General features: G+C 43.2%; 1 protein-coding gene and 1 pseudogene across 2 annotated transcripts in view; both read left to right on the forward strand.

Annotated features, from left to right (window-relative positions):
* LOC147798553 (uncharacterized) overlaps positions 1–5,027 on the forward strand; it is a 74,858-nt gene extending 69,831 nt beyond the window's left edge. For both annotated transcript variants that reach the window (XM_087138796.1, XM_087138797.1), the window contains exon 8: positions 2,698–5,027. In XM_087138796.1, coding sequence (XP_086994922.1) covers positions 2,698–2,937 — 240 coding nt within the window. In that variant the 3' untranslated portion in view covers positions 2,938–5,027. The remainder of the gene's footprint in view (positions 1–2,697) is intronic.
* A 16,576-nt stretch (positions 5,028–21,603) lies between these two features.
* Positions 21,604–22,580, forward strand: LOC147798557 (uncharacterized; annotated as a pseudogene).
* Positions 22,581–23,444: the final 864 nt, after the last annotated feature.

Here is a 23,444-nt window from a genome sequence, read left to right on the forward strand (position 1 = left end):
GGTGAAAACAGTTAAAAGTACAAACTCCCTCATTAGACATGTTATATTGCTATCACATATCACTCTTGTCACTGTCAACGCGAATAAGGTGTTAACATTCTGTTCATGAATTAAGGAGCTTACTACAGCAATGGGAAAGGCTTTATAGAATACCGTCTCAAGACAATTCGAGTCAGCCTTGGTAACCACAGAGCCAGTTCGTCAGTGGAGCAGGAAAGATCCTGTCAGGAAGAAGCCAAAAATGCAGCAGAGGCAGTGGCCTTAACCCAACAACTGAAGTGCTAGAGCAGGTGGGATAATAGAGTTTTAGTAGCATATGACAGAAGCAATACTAGCTGCAGCATCAACAGCTGAAGAAAAGAATGGAACACTTTGAAACACTGCTGGCAGCAGACATATATTGGTCCTTGTTGACAGTCTTGGGCATGCTCAGAACTGCGTGCCTGCTAAGAACTAGCTAGTAACAAGGGAACGGTTGGTTTGCTGCCACCATTAGTGTTTCAAAATCTTCGCATGTTGGGTCTTTCTTTCATAGTCTTCCATGTCAACATTACATCAGTATCCAGGGAAACTGCAATTTAGTACTTAATATCTTAAATTTTCTCAATGAAGCATGGGGAATTGGGAAACTTGTATCACATTTGTATAACTGCAGTAACAGCTGCAAGTATACCCAGAACAGATCGAGTTTAAGGAGCTATAGGCAGTGCGCAAAATACAAAATAATTAGACACACTGGTAACTCCATGCATGGATTGACAACTCAGAACTGCGGATTCAATTTGGCTTGAACATGATAGGCATTGTATGCAAATTATATTTATGCTGCTTACAATGACCTTGTATTTCCCGATGGAGTGGCTGAAGTACCATCCACCAACCAGGGAAATATGAGCCACCATCATCAAATACCTGAAGGCGACCTTTGCTTACCGTAGAGCACTGATAGACCAAGACCAGCCCATCAATAACCAGCATCATCAACACCATCCCCAGATTCAGGGACACACCTGAGCTAGTGAGTATTGCATGCAATAGCATAACTTATGGTTAAAATGTGGTTTTAAAAGTAGGTGCAAGGGAGTGCAAAAACAGAAATGTTTCTTGAGCTTTGAGGGGTGAATTCACCCAAATTGCAAAAATTTGCCAGTCAAGAAACATTTTGAGGCATGTAGGTAAATCGTTATTGCTTGTGCCTTATGAACAAGGCCCATGAAAATTTGAATCAAACTGGAGGCTACTTGTGACCTTGAGGAAGTTACTTCCCTCCAAGCTTTTTAAATGAAGGCATCATGGACAATCAGAGGTTTAAGAATTGTTAAAAATTTCAACAAATTTTAAAAAAGTGTGCACGGTTATCTTCAATGACCCCAACTTGACAAGTTGTGTGTAAGTGGAAGACGTGAGAGTCAGTCAACAAAAAAAGACTCTTCCTGCAATGGTTCATAAATGCAACTGGAAACAAGTTTTCATGCAGTCCAAAGCCTACTATGCAATTTGTTACATTCTGTGTGATGTTTCAGATCAACACTGAGTTTGAACTGCTTCATCGTGGAAGTGGGAGCAACCTGCTCATCAAATGGCAACCTTACTACGCACCAAAGCTCTTAAAGTTGATGTCTGGGTGTGGAGATGATAAATTTGCAAGTACATAAAAATAAATTCTTCCTAATGCAAATGAAGATAAAGAGCTTTCTTTTTAAGTTGGGGTTGGGTACTGTTCCAAAGTTGGGGGGAGGTTTAAACCTCTAGGGTGTCACATTCCGGGTGTCACATTCCTGTCAATGTAAATTATCATAATAACGTATGAAAACTGTGTTTTTGTTAATGGGGACACATGGATGTTGGCATGAAAATTAAATTACATATGTTCAAAGTAATGATTCTAAAATGGCCGCAAAGAATTTCTTTAAAATTTTTTATCAGCATTTGCCCTTTTTTGGGGGGGGTATGGTAGAGGCACACTGCAGCCATTTGTATGGGAGGAGGGGTAGGATGCACATGCCTCCCGAGTCCCCGTTGCAGCTGCTCCCCATTTAAAAATTTGCACTGCACTATTTAAAAGAGCTTTTTAACTAATTTGCAGTTGATGCCTTCTTAAAACATGTTTTCCCCTGGAGAAGCCCCCAGCCACCCCTTTGACTTATAGTCCTATGCCACTAATTGCCACTTGAAAAGAATTTCTAATAAACTGTTACCAAATGTAATGTGCTAATTTTTGACATAACACTTCAACAGATGACCTCGAGATACTAAAGTTGCTAATGGAGCAGTTCCCGATGGTGTCAACAGGGGGCAAAAAGGGAAAGCTCTGTCATCATTTCTTGTGCAGCATGCCCCCGTAGGGTTGTTGTTCAAGATTATTTGTTATAGTTGCCAGAGGCTATCAAGATGTGAATGGGAGAGATTTCCTTGTGGACAGGCGATCATCACGAGCAGAACCATGTACATGTATATGCAAGCAGTTTCTGCTTTAGAAACTGTCCAAAGAACTAATGCAGTGTCAAAGAGAATTAATATATCTGAAAAGAATTTTAGTCAGCAAGTGTTACAGTCTTGCCTTTATTAATATTTTATAATTCTCCAAAACATTAGCATTTTACAAAAAGAAAAACCTTTGACACAAAAGATTTCATTACAACCCATTTCATGTAGTATCTCTGATGTGTTTGTTTAAAAACTCCTTATATGTTACAGGTTGGGACAGGTGTTGATACATATGCTCAGCAGAAGGAGTGGGTATATAGCCAGCCATTCATCCTTGCACTTGGGGATATCAGAAACCCAACTGAGTTCTTCATTGTGGTCGACAATCTTACCATTCCAGGGGGATCTTCTGCGTTGGAGGCATTCGACCGCCTTTTCAAGGTTCATTATGTTTTCGCTGTCCATTTTGCAAAGCCACTTCAATCATTCTTCAATTTTTTGAAGGAATAGTCTACAAACTAGATGTGGCTATCAAGCCGAGTGTTAGGGAATTGTATTCCAAGATGGTGAGGGTAGAAGTTGAGTCCTAGACTAGAGGTGGAAATGAAGCTTGAATCAATTTCAGGTATGTACATGTATGGTATATCAAAAACAATCAAACGTTACCAGTTTTAATAATTTCTAAAGATATCACTGCATTAATTGGGGAGATGTTTATTGAATTTTAAATTTTTGCCCTTTCCTGTGTATACCTCAACATTGGATACTCAGTGTTTCCCTGATAGCTTACAAAACTCCAAATGTAGGGTGGAAGTTGAACCCACAATCTTCTGTTTACTAGTACAGGTGTATCTATCATTCAACCACTGAGCTTGCGGTTGCCACAGTACCTGTTGGCTACAATTTAACTAGTAAGCAGGAGGTCATGGGTACAACTCCCACTTAAGCACTCAAGCTTTCTTTTTAGCCAAAGGGAAACACCGAGCCTAATTTGCTGTGTTGAAGTTTAGATGGGAAAGGGCAATAATCTAAAATTTAAGATTGTTTTAATTCATTGTTCATGAATATATTATCAGACAGTGTTTTTATTCAACTTGATCAAAAACTTTCACATGAAGGAATAGTGCACAAATTTAATGTTGCAATCAAGTTGGAACAATACTCCTAGGTGGTAAGGGGAGAATTGTGGATTCCTAGAAATGTAAATGCAGCTTGAATCCATTTAAAGTACATGTATATCAAGAACAATCAAACGTTACTGGTTTTTATTATTTCTAAAGATGTAACAGCATTAATTGGGGAGATGTTTATTGAATTTTTAATTTTTGCCATTTTCTGTGTATACCTCAACATTGGATACTCAGTGTTTCCCTGATAGCTTACAAAACTCCAAGTGTAGGGTGGAAGTTGAACCCACAATCTCCTGTTTACTAGTACAGATGTATCTATCATTCAACCACTGAGCTTGCGGTTGCCACAGTACCTGTTGGCTACAATTTAACTAGTAAGCAGGAGGTCATGGGTACAACTCCCACTTGAGCACTCAAGCTTTCTTTTTAGCCAAAGGGAAACACCGAGCTTGCTGTGTTGAAGTTTAGATGGGAAAGGGCAATAATCTAAATTTAAGATTATATAATTATATAATTATCAATCCAAATATTAAAAGTTATTGAAAAAAAATTATTCATTGTTCATAAATATATATCATCAGACAGAGTTTTTATTCATTTTTATCAGAATCTTTTACATGAGGGAATAGTGAACAAGTTTAATGTTGCCATCAAGCCAAGTGTTACTAGGGAACAGTACTCCTAGGTGGTAAGGGGAGAAGTGGATTCCTAGAAATGTAAATTGCGCTTGAATCCATTTCAAGTACATGTATGTCAAGAACAATCAAACGGTACTGGTTTTAATTATTTCGAAAGATGTAACTGCATTAATTGAGGAGATGTTTATTGTATTTAAATTTTTGCCCTTTCCTGTGTATACCTCAACATTGGGTATTCAGTGTTTCAATAACAGCTTACTAAACTTTGAGTGTAGGGTGGAAGTTGAACCCACAATCTCCTGTTTACTAGTACAGATGTATCTATCATTCAGCCACTGAGCTTGCGGTTGCCACAGTACCTGTTGGCTACAATTTAACTAGTAAGCAGGAGGTCATGGGTACAACTCCCACTTGAACACTCAAGCTTTCTTTTTAGCCAAAGGGAAACACCGAGCTTGCTGTGTTGAAGTTTAAATGGGAAAGGCAATAATTTAAAATTAAGATTTTACTTATAAATCTAACAATTTATTGTTAATATTCATTATTCATGAATATATTATGAGACAGTGTTTTTATTCATCTTTATCAGAAACTTTCACATGAGGGAAGAGTGCACAAATTTAATGTTGCCATCAAGCCAAGTGTTATTAGGGAACAGTACTCCTAGCTGGTAAGAGGAGAAGTGGATTCATAGAAATGTAAATGTAATTGCGGAGATGTTTATTAAATTTTTAATTTTTGCCCTTTCCTGTGTTTACCTCAACATTTTGCACATTGGATACTCAGTGTTTCCCTGATAACTTACAAAACTCCAAGTGTAGGGTAAAAGTTGAACCCACAATCTCCTGTTTACTAGTATACTGATGTACCTATCATTGAAGCTTTCTTTTTAGCCAAAGGGAAACACCAAGTATGTTGTCATGTTCAATTTTTAAAGATTACTTTATTGTGAATAATGCATGCTTTTTTAAAGTTAGGATATGCACTTGTACTTTGAATGTTCATCTATCCAGATTTTAAAAATTGAAAATTATACACATAAGTGTTGACCTTCAGATGCGAGTCAATGTTTCTTTTATTTGGATGTCTTGTTTTTAAGGTATTGGCATACAATAATGAATTCACACCCTTTTCAGAGTGAATGCCATGCCTTAAAAGAGTGATAAATTGTGGCTAGTTCACTCTATAAAGAGTGTTGGCATTCACTCTTAAGAGAGTGATATTGGAACCACTCTCGTAAAGACTCGGGCCACTCTTTTTAGAGTGCTTTATTACCACTCTTCGAAAAGTGAACAGTCACTCTTTCTGGAGTGAATTACAGTCACTCTTTTGTTCCACTCGAAAAGGAGTTGTCCGCCATATGGCTCTTTGTAAGAGTGGAGATTTCACTCTTTTCGAGTGGTTTTTCACTCTTTTACATTTAGAGAGTATACTTGCTGAAGAATGTAGAAAAAGTGTGGAGGGAGTAAAAGGAGTGAGCATTCTGTCATTTCTGACCTACTTTAACATATTATTCAATTTTGTTCCAGATTATATACATGCAGTGTGAGAATGCAGTTAGGAATTTTAAGGACTTGCACACCATAGGACTTGGGACTCAGACACCAAGGACTTGGTCTCGCACTCAGACAGCAAGGACTCAGACCTTGACTCGGATGTGATGACTCAACTACAGCACTGGTTACAACCCAGCTGTTTTGCTACAGCTTTATAGGCAAAACCAATATGTGTGCTGGTCACTTCTGTCTGAGCAGTTTGCCAGGTCGGTTTGTTTGGTTTAGTATTGGATAAATAATCTGCGTTTAGTTGTAAATTTGCGAAGTATCCTTCATAGGTTTAGTTGTCTGCTTTATTCTGCATTTCATTTGCAACTTTGGAAAATATACCGTGTTCAGTCCAGCCCATTCCAGTTATTTGGAAACACAATATCATGGGCAGCAAGAACAAAGCGGCATACTTCCGGCACTGTGGGGTCGGGACCAAGGGGAGGCCTCATTCGGACCGCATCGCGCCGGCTGCTGTTCCGAGTGAATCTTTGGCTCCCGTCGCAGAGACGACTGCTATGTTATCGGATGAGTCTCTTTCTATACCGTCAGAGCTAACGACTAGTTTCTATCACATCTGCCCCTGATGCCCTGGCCCTTTTGGCTGCGTCTCCCTGATTGTTCATTAGGTTATGTTGCCACTTCGTCGGGCATAGGGGGTGTCAATAGCACACCCCTAACATGTGTTTGCAATGATCTCAGGGGTTTCTCAACACCTTCAGGACACAAGTTGGAATGGGGAATTTGTAGATTTTGCGCCTCTTTTGCGGCCCTGTAACAGTGTCAATAATGCCAGTGACTGCGTGTTTACCATTGGGTCGTTCCATTCCCCAGTACATGTAGTGCAAGGCAAAATTGACCTTGAGTTACATTTGGGTAGGATTGCTGGCCCGTTACCCAATCCACCTTCTTCCAATTATCATTGTTCTCCAATAGGTTTAGTGCCGAAACAAACCCCTGGTGAGTTCCATTTTAAGTCATAATCTTTTGTCTCCTTTGGGTGATTCAGTTAATGATCATATTGACCCAGCCAGGGCTGTGGTGTCTTATACGGCTTTTGACGGTGCGGTTGAATTTGTTTCTAGTTTGGGTCCCAGAGCCCTTCTGGCCAAATCGGATATAAAACCGGCTTTTCTTTTACTATCTCTTCATCCTTGTATTGTTTTCAGGAAGTAAAATGGAAGATCTTTTGCAGGAACTTGGATTGGAGGAATTCGTGGATACTTTTGTGGCACACAATGTAAGTATTAAAATAATTACAAAAATGGTATACCATTCTGCAATGGTTGGTAAATGGTAGAAACACATGTTGTCTGATCAATGGGAATTGAAATGGTTCTTCCCAGAGTAGCCTAAATGAATCGTAAATTTTGTTGTACTAGAAGTGAGATTTTGCACACAATTGGTTTCAGTTTTGATGCATTACCCACATTCCTTAAGAAGCAAGAGTCGGCATCTATCTATTATTGCCTTTTGGGTTTATAGAAAAGAGTGAGAAAGACATTACAAAATATTACTGTACGAATCTTATCCGTGCAATTCCACTGTGCTTTGATATTAATGGAAGGGGAGGGCTGCATGTCAAATGTTATTTCATATATATTTGTAGATTTATAGATATTACTCTTTGTGTGTAATTTCTCTTGACTGTCAACGCTCACAGAATAACATTGTTTTGTATGTTTGCGTGAAATTAGTTAACTAATTCTGGTGTTTTAAGTGTTTGTCAAATACAAGTGTATTTTGTGTTTTCATGCATCCTATACTCATGTCGGTCTTCTAGATGCTACACAACTTTCTGAAAGAGACTTTCGAAATCTGGGAGTCTAAAAAATCGGCGATCGGATCGAAATAAAGCAGAGGTGTCGGGAGGAGATAGACAGAATGTATAGTGTTACAGTGTGATTGTGCTGAAGTATGCTTGATATCCTTACGTGAAGGAAAAAAAGTTGTAAGGTTGATATTGTTACTGCTTTTAATATCATGGATTCGTACATTAACAGAAAACAAAAGAGAGTCACCAGCAGTCCAGAGACTAAAAACCATGGTGACCAAGAGAGGGCTGAAGAAGGAGGCCATGAAGACGGTAAAAACGGTGAAGCCTTCAACCCGGCGTATACACGCTGGGTGGAAGCACGAGAAAAGCAGTGGAAAGCTGGAACAAGTTAATGCGAGTTGTGGCGGCGGTTCATATCCCCTTGACTCAGATGTCTCAACCACCATGGAAGGCTTGAAATCAGAAAACTGCAATCTTTTCATTCTGGATGGTAAACATGATGCACAAAATCTGTGCTTCTGAACTTCATCTTGTCAAAAAATCAGTGAACTTTAGAAAATAATCTGCCAAAATAAATAAGGTGTTTACATTTACGAGTTTCTTCAGTGGAAAGTGTGTAAGGTGGTTGAGTTCTGCTCCACTGCTGGCCTTGACAACAAAATCTAACAGGCAGGGTTTTCCTCGGTTCTGTTCTAACAGGGTCCAAACCTGATGCTATTTCTTCATGTGCTGAAGAGATGCAGACATTCGGATTTCAAAAAACTGACCCAGGGTTTGATGTGTGCTCTCTTCACATGTGAAGGGATGGCCGCATCCAGTGTCATGGGGAAGAGGACTGTGGGAGTCCACGCCAATAGGGAAGTGAGGCCAGCACTCCCACAAGAGAAGGTCAGAGCAATAATGTGTGTTAGTTCAGATACAGTTTATTGCACTTAGACGTTCGTCAATAAAATGAAAATATCAATACTTCAGTAGCCTTTGAACAAGCAATTACACAATTATCTCACGGAAGGGGCTGTCATGGTTTTTTCAGTGTGGATTAGATGATTTACCTATTTTGGTTTTGCCTTTACCTAAAAATCAGTACATGTACTTGTAGTCAGTTGATACAATTTGTGTGTAGTTAAACTTGGTAGTGCCCCTTCTGATAAACCAAGGGGGTATAAACCATGGTAGTAATTTTTGCACTGTAATTACTACTCACGGATTTTCTTATTTTCTAACGTCCAGAAGATGTGAAATGTTTTTGTGTACTTTTAGATTTTCGAGAGAAGCCTGATCCAAATGTGGAAACTATGAACATGTACATTATTTTATTGCAGTTTGGTTGCATGCACACTGTATATGTATAACCAACCCTTAATACAACATGCAAAAAAACGTTTCAGGAACTGTACATGAATGTGCTCTTGGAAATAGGTGAAAAAGTCTCCACAAAAGTTAGTACAGATGTAGAGGTGATTTAAATTACCTAATATTCATGATCCATATTTTATGTTTGATGTTGTCAGTGTATGTCACAGTGTTGTAGTCGAGACCTTTACGTCCAAGATCGAGACCGAGACCAAGGCATTCGAGACCGAGACCAAGACCGAGACCAGCTCTTTCAAGACCAAGACCAGAACTTCGAGACCGAGACTTTTGCAGTTCGAGACCGAGACCGAGACCAAGATGACCGAAACCGAGACCTTGCACAACATATACAATATATAGGCCTACATGTAGTTCATTAATGGTAAACGTGGTGGACAATTGGCATTAAACAGCAAAATTAAGTGCAGATTTTACATGTAAAGCACACAACATATTCCATATTCCATGAAAGAGTTTTATTTGAACTCTGGGAAAAATAGCACACAGTTATTTTGACCATGGAGGCATGGACTGCCGATGCTATAGAATTTTGTATAGAGTATACGGCATAATCGTACATTAAACATGTACATGTACAGAGTTTTTGTGTTCCATATGTATAAGAAAATTAACGTGGGCAGGCCATGTCCTAATGTTTAAAAAGGCAAAAAGTGGGGTCTGAGTTGCTCGGACTATGCCAAAAGGTGTGCATGAGTTCAGTTTATGAGTTATACTCTGTAATGATCAATGGACAGGTTAGTAGGGTCACACAACATCGTGGGCAGTTCCCTATTAAAAGTACATGTACATGTAGATGTAGCCTATATAAAAATCAGGATTTCACCGATCCAAGTTTCCTCACTGATGTGTAAACATTCTACCGTAAGAATACTTTCCTGACACTTTGTTTGGAACAAGAGTGAAGAAAGACAAAAGACGACCACAATTTAAGTTTCTAATAAAGAATTGTACTATCCAGATGGTACCTGACTCATCAACTGTGTAAAAGGGCCATTAAGATGAATGCACTCTCCCCTATTTGTCCAATTGGCATGAGAACGAGTTCTGTCGGCCGGCCACGTGTAATATGCTATGCGTGGCGTGCGTGCAGCCCGGCGTGTCATGTGCATAGTACAGTGTGTACATGTACATGTATGCATACGCACAACTGACGTATGTGTACCAGTGAAATAAGAGAGGTACTGCACGCAGGGTACCAGTGCTCCGGGCTGAGAATATGCATTAGTCTCCATTCCAGCTTTGATTTCATTCTTTATCTTGAATACTAAGTCGTACATGTTCCAAGCATACATGCGGAATTGCGTGCAGTTCGGAACTAGACTCATTCGGAGGTAAATTTGCGCTGCAAGCAGCACTGCTTAATACATACAGTATGTGTGCTGTATGTACCGTACGATCCGCGAACGTGATTTTGCCGCGGCTGAGCGTGAATTGTCGTCGCACATTTTCTGCATTTCTGTCATGGTCTCGGCAGGTCTCGGGTGGGAGACCCGAGACCTCGGCATCCGAGACAGAGACCAAGACCGAGACCAGCCTTCCCGAGACCGAGACCAACCCTCCCAAGACCGAGACTCTTGTAGACCGAGACCAAGACCGAGACCTCAAAAAAAGATCTCGAGACCAAGACCGAGACCTCAAAAAAAGATCTCGTTCCCGGCAGTGGAGAATGGACAGATACTGCAGGTGATGGTGTACAAGCTGAAAGATCTCTGAGCCACCAGGGAACAGCAACAACATCATGGGGTGTATGGGAGATACATCATGGGGTGCATGAGAGATTCACTATAGGTCCCATGGAAGAAACACTATGAAATGTATGGGAGGTACACCATGGGTTGAGTGGGGAAATGCCACAGGATATATGGGCTAAACACCATGATATGCATGGGATATGCCATGGTGTGTATGGAAGAAACACCATGGGGAGATACACCATGGGTACATAGCTTAAACACCATGAGGTGTATGGGAATACACCCCGTTTCATTGGATTTATTTATGCATGGGACATTCCATGGGGGACATGGGACCCATGATGTTCATGGTGTCCAAAACCCCATGAAACACATAGGAATTTCCCATGGTGATTCTTCATGGTGAGTTAGCAAGGCGTTCCCATGGCGATCCCTATCTTGGAAGTTAGAAGAAACCAAGCAACATGAGAAGCCTGGAATGTTGCTAGTTATTTTGCTGAAACTTCCTAAAAGGAAGTTTTACTGGAACGAGAAAACACAGAGATGTTGAGCATATTTCTGGAAAGGCTTTGTCAAGTTTTCAGAAAGAATGATATATAATGATATATAATGAGATATATTATATAAAGTATTTTAGTAGTTGCTAAGAGTGTGTATTTCAGTAAATATTCCTTTTCTAGTATGAACTTTAGAATTGTGAATGTCATGTTCTTCAATGCCACTTTATGATAAAACCTGGTAGAGTTTGACCATGCTTGCTATTAAAGTTGCAAGAATGTGGCTGTACATGTGACAGGAAATGGTTCCAGCAGGGGATGATTCCTGTTTGTGAGGGGGAGGGATGGGTGCTAAGGCACATGTAAAAAATCACTTATTTGTAAGAAAATCCACTAGTTATTGATTCTCGAATGTAAACTTTTCTGTTGGGGGGTGGGCATGAAACATGTAAAAATCACACTGGCATACATGTTCATGCACATGAAGTTTGAAAGTTAATACTTGAATATATTTTTTAGTTGTTAGATGCATGTAACTCTGTATATACAATTCCTTTACATAAACATTTCTGTTTGTTGTTAGGGATGCTAAGGTGCCTCAGTACTGGTACATATACAGGAGATTCATGCACATGGAACTTTGATGTTACTTTGTGTCTATGTTACTTGGTGTCTCTGTTTTTTTATTTCTTAGATCAGTTACATTATTTTCACATTACAGAATAGTAGAATTATTTAGAAAAAAAATTAGACTCAATTAAATTTGTGTCTTTGTCTATCTATGTTTTTATATCATTAACATTATTAATTATAATTACCATTATTAAAAATATTAAACATGGACAAGAAATGATCTAGAGCTATCCGTAAAGCTACAGGAAGTGATAAAAGGCATAAAGGAACAATTGCTGCTAGCAGGAGGGGCACTTGCTGCTGAACCCTCAAGCAGGCAACATCAATAAAACTAAGGACAAACCAAAGCCAAGTGCCGACAAATTACTGTCGATAGTCTGAGCTATAGCAAGTTATACAGGCAGTGGCTGCTAGCTATTGTTTTTCCAAGTGGATGAAAACCCACCTAAACGTGAGTGGCATTCTTGTTGATGTTAAAATATTTATATTGTGAAAATTTACTTAGATTGTGATTATAAAGAATTTTTTTGCATAAAGAAACAAACTGGGTGTGGTAGATAAAATGTTGATCTTTCTAAAAGTATGTAAAAATTTCCAAAGGTAAATAAGTCAGTTTGATATTAACTTTTAGATGGCAGAATTCTTGGGGTAAACCCCAAGCCATTTATTTAATCTGATTGGTGAGACCCGCATAAGACGCCTGATCTGAAGTCAGCCCTGGGAACTGATGCGTCAGTTTTGTCACCGTGATTATTGTGACCTCTTTGTGAATTGCAGCAAGACTGAGAACCCACCCTGAATTTGAGCCCTACATGTGTTCCATTTGTAGGGGCGACGTTGAGCAGCGGTATATGGCTTAGGCAAATCATGTAGGGTAAGTCCTCCGTGCAGGTAGGAGTGTGCCCCCATGCGCGTGAAGTGGGTTATGCCAACTTCCCGCCTCTGTGTCGCTGGCCGTGTGCTCTTCGGCCTCACATTTGCAGAATAAATTACAGTCAATCCGAACCCACCATTGTCCATCGACCCACGATCAGTTAGGGTTGTGAATTGCCCCGCCACATGTGCCAGAAGTGGGATTGACTTCAGATTGCAAATTTTGTCAAAAGCGCCGGAGGTGGGCTATTTGGCTTAAAACAAATCAAATCACATCAATTTTTGCAGGTCTCCTTCTGATTCAGGGCAGACTCGCGCTGCCCTTGTTCTTCTTCAGCTGCTCGTACTTCGATGCAGGCCATGGCTTCCACAGTCAGAGTCCAAAGTGGAAACCAGAAACCTTTGCGATTCACATTGGTGAAAGGCAGACTCCCGCTGCAGTCACTGAGGGGATGCTTTGAGGGAGCCAGTGGCCTTTCTTATACTGAAGATGGAGAGGAAATTGTACTGCCAAGAGTGGACGACCTGATTCTGCCTCCCAATGAAGATTGGCAGGACAAGACATACCTGGTCATAATCCTTGACCCAAAAGAGACGAAGATCCCAGCAGTGGCCCACGTACCCAGTCATGTAGTAATGGCACCCGAGCGTAAAATACCCATTTTCGAAGGCCGAGATGAGTCCAGTGGGAAGTGTGTTCCAGTGGACGAATTCATATCAGCAATTACATTTGCCTTCGACCGTTACAATGTGAAAGGAGAGCAAAGGGGCCAGTTCCTCCTCGATTTTTTACGCGGAGGCCCCAAGATCGAGGTGAAGTCCCTACTTTCCGACGGCAAGACAGTCATCGAGGCCTTGGCCTATCTGCGTTCTTCATATGGAGAGCCAATGACTAGTAGCGAGCTTCAGTGGAAATTCCTGGAACGGCACCAGCAGCGGGGTGAGTCCGTTCGTGAGTTCGGTGTTGACCTCGAGAAACTCTTCCATCGTTTCAAGAAGAAGGACCAAGGTCTCTACAAGCAACCCAACATCATGGCAGGAGAACAGTTTGTAGATGGGATCGCAGCAGAGGGGCTACGCCACTCTTGTAGACACTTGCTTGACCGGAGACCTGCTATAACCTTCAGCCAACTCAAAGATTGGGCAATCAAGAGGGCAGAGCGAGAGCAGGCACATTTTCACATTGCCAATCGGGAAGGAATTACGTCTGCCATTTTGACAATGGAGGATGATCCTGTCAAGAAGTTAGAAGACCAGATGGCAGTTGTCATGACAAAGCTTGAGGCCTTGTCCGCTGCAGGTCCTCTGGCGATGACTCCATATTACCCTCCACAACAGCCTCACTATGCATCTCCTCATCCCTTTGGTGCTACCGGCCAACCAATGGGCCAACCCCACCCAGCCATGAAGTGGAACTACAGTGCCCCTGATCATCAGACTGGCATGCCCATGATCTCAAGGTGCTACAACTGCGGCCAGCCAGGCCATTTCTCCCGCGACTGTTTGGCTCCCTGGCGCTGATCCCACACCAATTCTCATCAGTACTCCAAGCCACCAAACACTCTGACCCCAACACGCAAAGATGAGGGCGCTTCTACCCCTGCGGCGGGAAACTAGCTCCCTCCACTGTTTCGAGCCAGGCAGTGAGAGGGGGGAATGAAGGCTCTTTGGACACCAGGGCAAAGGAATTTGCATTGAAGGCAACGGCTTACTGTTTTACTGTAGATGCGTCATTCAGTGGAATACATGTGCCTTGTCTTCTAGATACAGGGTCAATGGTCACTATGGATTACTATGGATTACTATGAGGAACATTTCAAGGTGTGTGGCATAACATTGAGGGAGGTTCCCAAGTATTTCAAGCTTGTTTGAGCAAACGGCGGGGCAATACCTTACACACGTATATTCGAAACAGACATCGTAGTGCTCGGGCATGTCATTGAAGCAAGAATGGTGTTAGTTATTGAGTCCGCCAAGTTGTCTGGCTCAACCCCTGGAATGCTGGGAATGAACATTCTCAAAGAATGTTGGAATGAGTTTGTGACCCCCCCATGGACAAATGCACCTGAAGAAGTTGCAACCACATGACAAACAAGTGTGGGAGAGGGCCATGCAGGCAGTGCGTAAAAGGGTAGAGTTCACCTCAAATCAGGATAAGATCAGCAGGGCATATCTCCTTCGAGGGCCACCTGTGCTCCTTCCTGCTAAACAGATGGTTATTCTACAGGCGTCAGCCTGTCCCAGCCCCGATAACATGGAATATGTTGCAGTGTTAGAACCTGGGGAGTCATCCAACTTGCCTAGCGGTGTCCAGATCAACAGGTCATTGGTCAGCGTCTGTGAAGTAAAGTTCACAGTGGGTGCAGCGAATGACACAAATCAGGATCTCCTTTTACAGAGCCACTCTTGCATTGGCACATTATATCATGGGGACCCCATACCCACAGAAGAAGAACATAAGGAGTGCAGCAAGAGGCACAGTCCAGTGCATTGCGCTTCCATTTCTATGTTGGACAAAGAGTCACCACTTCTGTTGAACACCTTTGAGCTGGAAGATCGCTTAACACCTGAGGAAGTGTCCTAGTTTGAACAACTTCACCAGAAGTATAACAGTGTATTCTCCCTGAGGGATGGTGACCTAGGCCACACTGAAACAGTCAGGCATGGCATCGATACAGGCGACACTTCTCTGATAAGACAGAGATATCGCTCTCTCCACCATCGCAGTACCAAGAAGTAAGGGCACACATCAAAGATCTGCTTGAGAAAGGGGTGATCAGAGAGAGCTCCAGCCCTTGGGCATCCCCCATAGTAGTGGCGCAGAAGAAAGACCAGACCATACGCTTATGTGTGGACTACCGGCGACTAAATAGTGGGACAGTAAGGAGCGCTTTCCCTTTACCACGCATCAACGAGTCCCTGGAGGCCCTTGGTAATGCAAGGTAGTTTAGTATCATGGATCTCACATCGGGCTTCGATCAGGTGGCCATGGAAGAGAGTGACATCCCAAAGACAGCGTTCACAACCCCCTTTGGACTTTGGGAGTACACCCGTATGCCCTTTGGGATGTGTAATAGCCCTGCTACGTTCCAGAGGTTGATGCAGCGATGTTTCGGCGATGAAGCATTGCAGAGCCCCCTGATATACCTCGATGATATCATAGTCTACTCCTCAACATTTGAAGAACACCTGCAACGACTGGAGCTGGTGTTCTCATGACTGCAAAACTATGGATTGAAGTTAAAGCCAGCCAAATGTGACTTCTTCAAAGCTCAAGTGAAGTACTTAGGCCATCTGGTGGTAGCTGGAGAAGGAGTGAAGCCAGACCCAGACAAAGTAGCCGCAGTGAGGGATTGGCCAGCACCAATGACAGTCACAGAGTTGCGAGCATTTCTTGGGTTTACGGGCTTCTTTCGGAAGTTCATTCATTCAGGGATATTCAAGTGTCACAGTGTAGAGGTCATGGAAATTGCCCCCCCCTTCTTTTACTGGTTGGTTAACTTTTTCCCCCTTCCTATAATGCATCGACCCAGAATTGTTCTCCCGTGTAACATAATGGACTTGACCAAAAGTGCCACATCAGCAGGGACAGGAAGTTGCCTTCATTGTTTCTCATGCAATGTTCAAGGCAACATCATCTTCATTAAAGTCACAAGCCTCTATTCCTGACTGGTGTATTTCCATTATTTTTACAGGTATGTTGATTTCTCTTTTTATCTTTCATTCCTGTATTATACCTTGTCATAGATATCATTGGAATTGTGTTTTGTTATTTTGGTACTTTATTTTACTAACAAGCGACATGAAGAAATCAGTTGTTTAGTCTTGAGACATTGAGATAGTCAATTCCTTGAGAGTGTGAAGCTTTCTGTAAGAATAACAAGGTTCCCTCCTTGACTAAAGTATTCTTTGGAACCTTACTGCATTTTTGCCAAGTTTCTGAAAGATGAGGTTCTAGACAGCTGTGATAGTATGATTTTAATATGATGAATTATGGTTCATATCAAGACAGCTGATTTGTGAAGTTTACTTAATTTAGACCAAGGATTGTTGCAAGGTTTCTTGGATGCCAGAATTAGTTATGTATAAATAGTGATTTTAGTTAAGACTGATTGCTGAACAATCATTTTGTGTTTTAGAGTTAGAAGTTCTTGTACGTTACATGTGTCTTGTGATTTTGCTGTACTACCTTTACTTAGAACAAAGGAACCTTGAGACATGCACATGGGTCAGCCAAGACCATGCTGAGTCCAGTGCATGACTCGTGTTCATTCAGCCAGATATAATCCCGGATTGTTTATCTCAGCCACCTGTGGGAAAGTGCAGTTGGGCTGTGTGATGGTGATATAGACTTATATATGGGCAAGTATGCCAGAGAACAGCATATTGATAATTGCTAAGGCTAGCTAGTATCGATATTGTGTTAGGTTAATAGGTTAGTTCATGGATAGATATCAATATCGCAAGTGTTTTCTAGGCAATCAGAGTTTTGAGGAATTTATCTTTGCATTATGTGTTTTGCCAGAATTTGTACTTACTCAATCATTTCTTCGTTGTTTCTTATGCAATGTTCAAGGCAACATCATCTTCATTAAAGTCACAAGCTTTCCTGTATTCCTGACTGGTGTATTTCCATTATTTTTACAGGACTGCGTATCACATCATATTTTAATGTAACACCTGCACATGTATGCCCTTTCGGTCATACAAGGGTGTAACAACAGCACCACTGCTCACGTACGGTATCTTAAGGGGACATCACATAAGGGGAAGATCAAATAGGGGGAAGAAAGATCACACTCGATGAGGAAGCATGCTCTGCGGTACAAACACTGAAGTCAAAGTTGATGGAAGCTCCAGTCTTGAAGTTTGCTGACTTCTCCCAACCATTCATCGTGGAAACAGATGCAAGCAGCAGAGGACTGGGTGCGGTATTGTCCCAGCAGATCAATGGGTTGAAGTCAGTCATAGCCTATGCTTCACAGTCACTACGTCAAGTTGAGAGAAACGACAAAAACTACTCTGCATTCAAACTGGAGCTCCTGGGTGTACGATTGGCAGTTTGCGAGGCATTTCGTGACTACCTGATGGGAAATAAGTGCATCATCTTCACTGATCACAACCCCCTCAAGTACTTAGATACTGCAAATCTAAGTGCTACTGAGCTGTGCTGGGTCCAACACTTATCAGCATTCGACTTCAAGTTAGAGTACCAGCCTGGACGGACAAATCAGGCGCCCGATGCACTGTCCTGCGTACACAAGTGCCCCATCGACGAAGTGCCAACATTGACGCCAGTTCCAGACATTGAACTGGTATGGTGTACCATTTGCGCCACCTGTGGATCAGCTGAAGTTCCTACTGAACTTAACCCAGTCCTAGCCCACCAGATCAAGGTAGAAAGTGATGCAGGTTGCCATAGTTTACCAGGTTACTCTGCACAGGTGATGCGTGACCTCCAAGATGAAGACTTCATTATCAGTAGGGTCATCCCTCATGTTCAGAGGGAAAGCCGACCCTCCAGACAAGAGCGAGAAAATGAGCCCAAGGACACTGTCTCCATCCTAAAGCATTGGGGACAGCTCTTCTTCAAAAATGGTGTCCTGTATCGGCATTCAGAACTACAGGGAGACGGTGTGTGTGAGTGCCTGGTGCTGCCAGCACGACTACATGATGACGTTTTGACGCTGTTCCATGATGGTGCAGGTCACTTCGCTGCAAAGAGGACCCTAAAACAACTCCAGTTCCTCTTCTATTGGCCGCAGATGGCAGTCTCCGTTCATACTTGGTGTCACTTGTGTGAGAGGTGCGGTGTCAGTAAACGCCCTAATCGTTCCATCCAGCCCCCCCCCCCTTGGGGCATTACGTGCTACAGCGGCCCTTGAAGTGGTCGCTATGGATTTCACTGTGATCGAACAGTCCTCAGACGGATACGATAACATACTCGTGTTGACAGATGTCTTTACAAAGTACTCCTGGGCGGTCCCTACAAGAGATCAGCGTGCAGAAACAGTGGCTAAAATGCTGGTTAAGCATCTCATCATACCATTTGGTGCCCTCTGCGAATACACTCCGATAACGGCAAGTGTGTCGATGCCCAGGTAGTGCAAGAACTCTGCAAGTTGTATGGGATCGGACAGACTCACACGACACCGTACCATCGCCAGGGCAATGGGCAGTGCAAGCACTTTAACAGGACTCTCCACAATCTGCTTGTTGCCCTGCCAGCCCATAAGAAGACGAGATGGACAGATTCTCTTCCCTATTTAGTCACAGTCTACAACAACACTCAACACTCCAGCACCGGTTATGAACCATTTTACCTTATGTTCGGCCGGACAGCACGCCTACCCCAGCACCTTCTACTGGGTGTGGATCGTCCCCAGCTTGGTGGCACGAGTGTAGGCAACTTCGCGAAGAAGCATAGTGAACAGCTTGAGAGGGCACAAGCCATTGCCAGGGCTGCCTTGGACATTAAGGTGGAGGCCAGAGATGCTGCCTGGGAGAAAGACGTGTTTGAGAAATCCCTATGCACCGGAGAATATGTACTAGTTCGAGACAGATCCCACAGAGGAAGAGCAAAAATCCAGGACTTCTGGGAAAAAAAATCCATACATGGTTGTTAGTCGCCCTTTTGCTGGACAACCAGTCTATGTGGTGCGTCATCCCACTGGTCGTCAGAAGGTCCTACATCGCTGTGAGTTGAAACATTGCACCTGGGATGTCGGCTTGCCACCTGATCCGGGAACTGAGAGTGGGAACAGTGATGATGCCTCCTCAAGCAGTTGCGATGGGTGCGGGGTGACTCTTATCCTTCCCTCACAGCCAGGACCACTGCCACGTCAACCGGTACCTGAAGAAACTCCAATACTGCCTAGTGACACTACTCGCGGAGCCACCACCAACGGTAATCACATGGACAATGCTGAGGTGCAGGTTGACCCCTGGTGAATCCGACCAAGCTACCAATGAGGGACTGACCGACGAGTCATCTCTGACCAACCCACATATCTGCCCCCAATGAAAATGTCATCCGGCGGACAACCTGTGACGTACCACCAGGAGATGTGTCGGTGGAACCCCCTAGTGGCCTGACGGGGACAATTGGGACCTCTACAGATGGTCTGCAGGCTGACTCGGAGGCCCCACAGAAACCCAGACGTTCCAAGCGTACAACAAAAGGGAGGCCGCCAAGTAGGACCCCAGTTTTCCAATGTTGTACGCCTGTTGACTCAAGTCAAAAACATGATTGTAGATACTGCCAAAATGGACTCTAGTAACTCTGACATGGACTAGTTGATGAAGACTGTCGCAGTTTGCTAAACGTCAGACTTCAAGTGTGAACTGTATCAGTAGACTTTCTGTTTTTGCTCATTTTAAGAGGGGGGGCCTCCAGCGCCTGAGGCTACCCAAACATTTGGATCGGTATTATGCATCTCATTTCAAAGTGTTTTCTGGATTCCAGGTGTACTTGCTGATTATACTGGCCATATATACTTGCTCATTGTACTTTACGAGAGTAGCTGTGAATAGAGGCTTTAAAGTTTCTTTCTGTAAATTGGGTGCACACTTGACCCGCGTTTAAAAGGTGTTACATTACCATTTTCACTTGTTAGATTTACTAAGTGTTTTCCAGTTAAGTGTTTTGACTTCCGGTATCTAAGGATTGCTGTGTCATTGGGACGACTACATTTAAGTGTGGGAGAGATGTAGGGGTGACGTTGAGCAGCGGTATACGGCTTAGGCAGATCATGTAGGGTAAGTCCTCCGTGCAGGGCGGAGTGCGCCCCCACGCGTGTGAAGTGGGTTATGCCAACTTCCCGCCTCCGTGTCGCTGGCCGTGTGCTCTTCGACCTCACATTTCCAGAATAAATTACAGTCAATCCGAACCCACCATTGTCCATCGACCCACGATCAGTTAGGGTTGTGGATTGCCCCCCCACACATTGACCAAGAAAGCTTCCAAGGTTCCAGGAAACATCAGTGCATCGGACGGGAGGGACACTTTAGTCATTCACCCAAAACACTGACAGAATTGTAATTTGGAATATTTACTGGTATATACATGTACTTATCTTTTGGACAGAGATTGTATTAAGTGCTAATTGTGAAACATTATTGTGAGTTCTGTTAGGTGTTAGATTGAAAATCCACACAAAATTGGCAGTGTTGAATGAATCACTGATAAAAATTGAAGTGTGATTATTGGTAATGATATTATAAAGTTGCAGTAAAGAGAAAAAGATTGAAAACTAAGTGTTGGTGAAAACTGCAGCAGAAGTCACCCGGTAAAAAGGTGAACAATTTTAGAACTTAGTAATTATTGAGGTTGTTGTTGTGAAAAAAAGGAAAAAAACCTTTAACCTTTATTAAAATAACTTCTGTGGATTTTAGAAATATATAAATAGGTTAAACTGGTGTAAAACAAAACTGATTTGAAATCGTGCTGTAAATAAGTTACAGAATCTGTGTGGTGGAAAAACAAAATGAATAGATCTTGAAGTAGTGTGTAAAAGTTAAAGGACAAAGAATTGTGGAAAAGGATCTAAGTGAGTGCTGGGATAATCAATTTGAGGCGAAATAAATTGCAGCTTCAAGTAATTTATCACCGCGGGACATTGGAGGCTTTTGTCACGAAGTGGGTCAGTAGTGTTCACTTGCGGTTGCTGGCACGGTGATTTAATGCCTCGAACTAGTTACTCGCGTGACCTTAAAAATGTTAGTAGCACTGGAGAGAGTTACTCACGGTCATTTTTGCTTGAGCAGCCGTGGTGTTTGGTGGGAAAAGAGAAAATCGGTCTGTTTTGCAAAAGCAATTTTGTTAGTTATGCCCCGCGCCAATTCCAAGTGGCGGGCTCCTTCTGGGCCGACAGATGTAGCGAAGCGTGCTCGGGGGCGGCCTCGCAAGTCTTCCCATCAAGATGCGTCGGTGGTCACAGACCTTGGGGGGTCCAGTGCACTGCAGCTTGCGTCACCTGGTCCGGAAACCACTATATTATCATTGGCTACGGTCGGAATGATTCCAGATGTGAGTGCGAGTGTTGAGGCTACCCATGCAACACCAGCGCCCGCGACCATCAGTCGGCCTGGAGGGAGTTCGGCGCAAACTTTGGAGCAGGGTAAGTCCCAAGCCCCGCAACCTTCCAGTTTCACGCCCGTGGTGTCAGGAACTTCAGCTCCAAGCACATTGTCAATTACCTCCTCTTCCGATTCGAATATGGCATTAACTAGCATCTGTGACAATCAACATCTAAAAGACAAAATTTGGAGGGGGGAGTATGTACATGTAGAATTCGGAACCTTGTTGAAGTCGTCGCGCGACACAGGCTTGGATAATTCCTTTGACGAGACGCTTTTTACAATTGGGTCCAATGAGTCCCCACTTTGGCAGATTCATCCCCATAAGGAGGCTCCGCGTATTTCGTCTGTCGAGCAGTGCACGTCAGCGTATCTAGTTTTTGCATCTATGTATTTGTTGCGACATCCTACCCATGCTCGTTCGTTACTGAAGTACGTAGACACTATTCGATCCCCAGCATTTCGACATGTGGGATATGGTTGGCGCGAGTACGACATCCAGTTTCGACTGCGCCAGGCACATGTGCCGTCACGCTCTTGGGCAACTATTGATGTCGAACTTTGGCTGGTGCTGCTTGGTGCGCCCATTTCACACCAGCGTAATTTTCGTCCGTATCAGCAACACGAGCGTGCCCCCTCCACTGCCACCAACCCCTGGTCCGATTTCGGCCCTGGTCGGCCCAGTCGCCGGGGTTGGTCAACCTACATGTAACGACTTCAACCGCGGTCAGTGCAATCGCCCCTTGTGTCGCTTCGCGCATCGCTGCTCCACCTGCAGGGAATTTGGCCACCCCGCAACCCGTTGTCAGGGAAACTCACAATCTCGCGTCACAGCACGGGTGCCGGCAGCTGGCATCAACCCCGATAAAACTAAGTAGTAAGCTCCCTTTTTTACGGGCTTACCCTAATACTCAGGACTCCCACATTTTGCAAGAAGGGTTAGTACCTCTGCTCGTAATTGTGCATTTGCTCGCAAACATCCCAACATTCTGCAGTCAAAAAATGATCATGAAGTTGCTTTGGGTCGCGTTGCTGGCCTGTTTTTGTCCCAGCCTCTTCCTCATTTCCATTGCTCACCTATGGGCCTGGTGCCCAAACAGACTCGGGTGAATTTCGGTTAATCCATAATTTGTCATCCCCTATTTGGCAAATCAGTGAATGATTTCATTGATCCCGCAGACACCACCGTTTCATACACGAGTTTTGATGAGGCGATAACTAGGTTTACCATGCAGTGCCCTAATGGCTAAGTCGGATATTAAGTCAGCCTTTCGTTTACTTTCCGTCCATCCAAGCGATTTCGATTTGCTTGGTTCTTCCCATAACGGCCTATTTTATTTCGATAAATGCATGCCTATGGGCTGTGCTATATCCTGTGTTACGTTCGAGCAGTTCAGTACTTTCCTTGAGTACTGTACTCGTAAGGTGGCCAAATCTCCTAACATTGTGCATTATTTGGATGATTTCCTGCTCGTTGGGGCTAGTCATGCCGAGTGCGCACGTTCCCTCCAATCTTTCAGAGTAGTTTGTCAGCGATTTGGGGTACCCATCGCAAGAAAAAAACGAAGGTCCAGCTACAAACCTCACTTTCCTGGGTTTAGCGATCGATACGGTTGCACGACAGATTCAAATCACGACTGATAAGCAAGTTGCTTTACAAAATATAATTGTGAGTGTGCTCGATCAGAAGAAAATCACGCTGCGCAATCTTCAGTCCCTACTAGGTCGTCTCAATTTTGTTTGTAAGGCGGTAAGACCTGGAAGGGCTTTTCTCCGTTG

Source organism: Acanthaster planci, linkage group LG07 (genome assembly GCF_054643075.1).
Source record: "Acanthaster planci isolate LZ-2023a linkage group LG07, COTS_SCS, whole genome shotgun sequence".
NCBI lineage: Eukaryota > Metazoa > Echinodermata > Asteroidea > Valvatida > Acanthasteridae > Acanthaster > Acanthaster planci.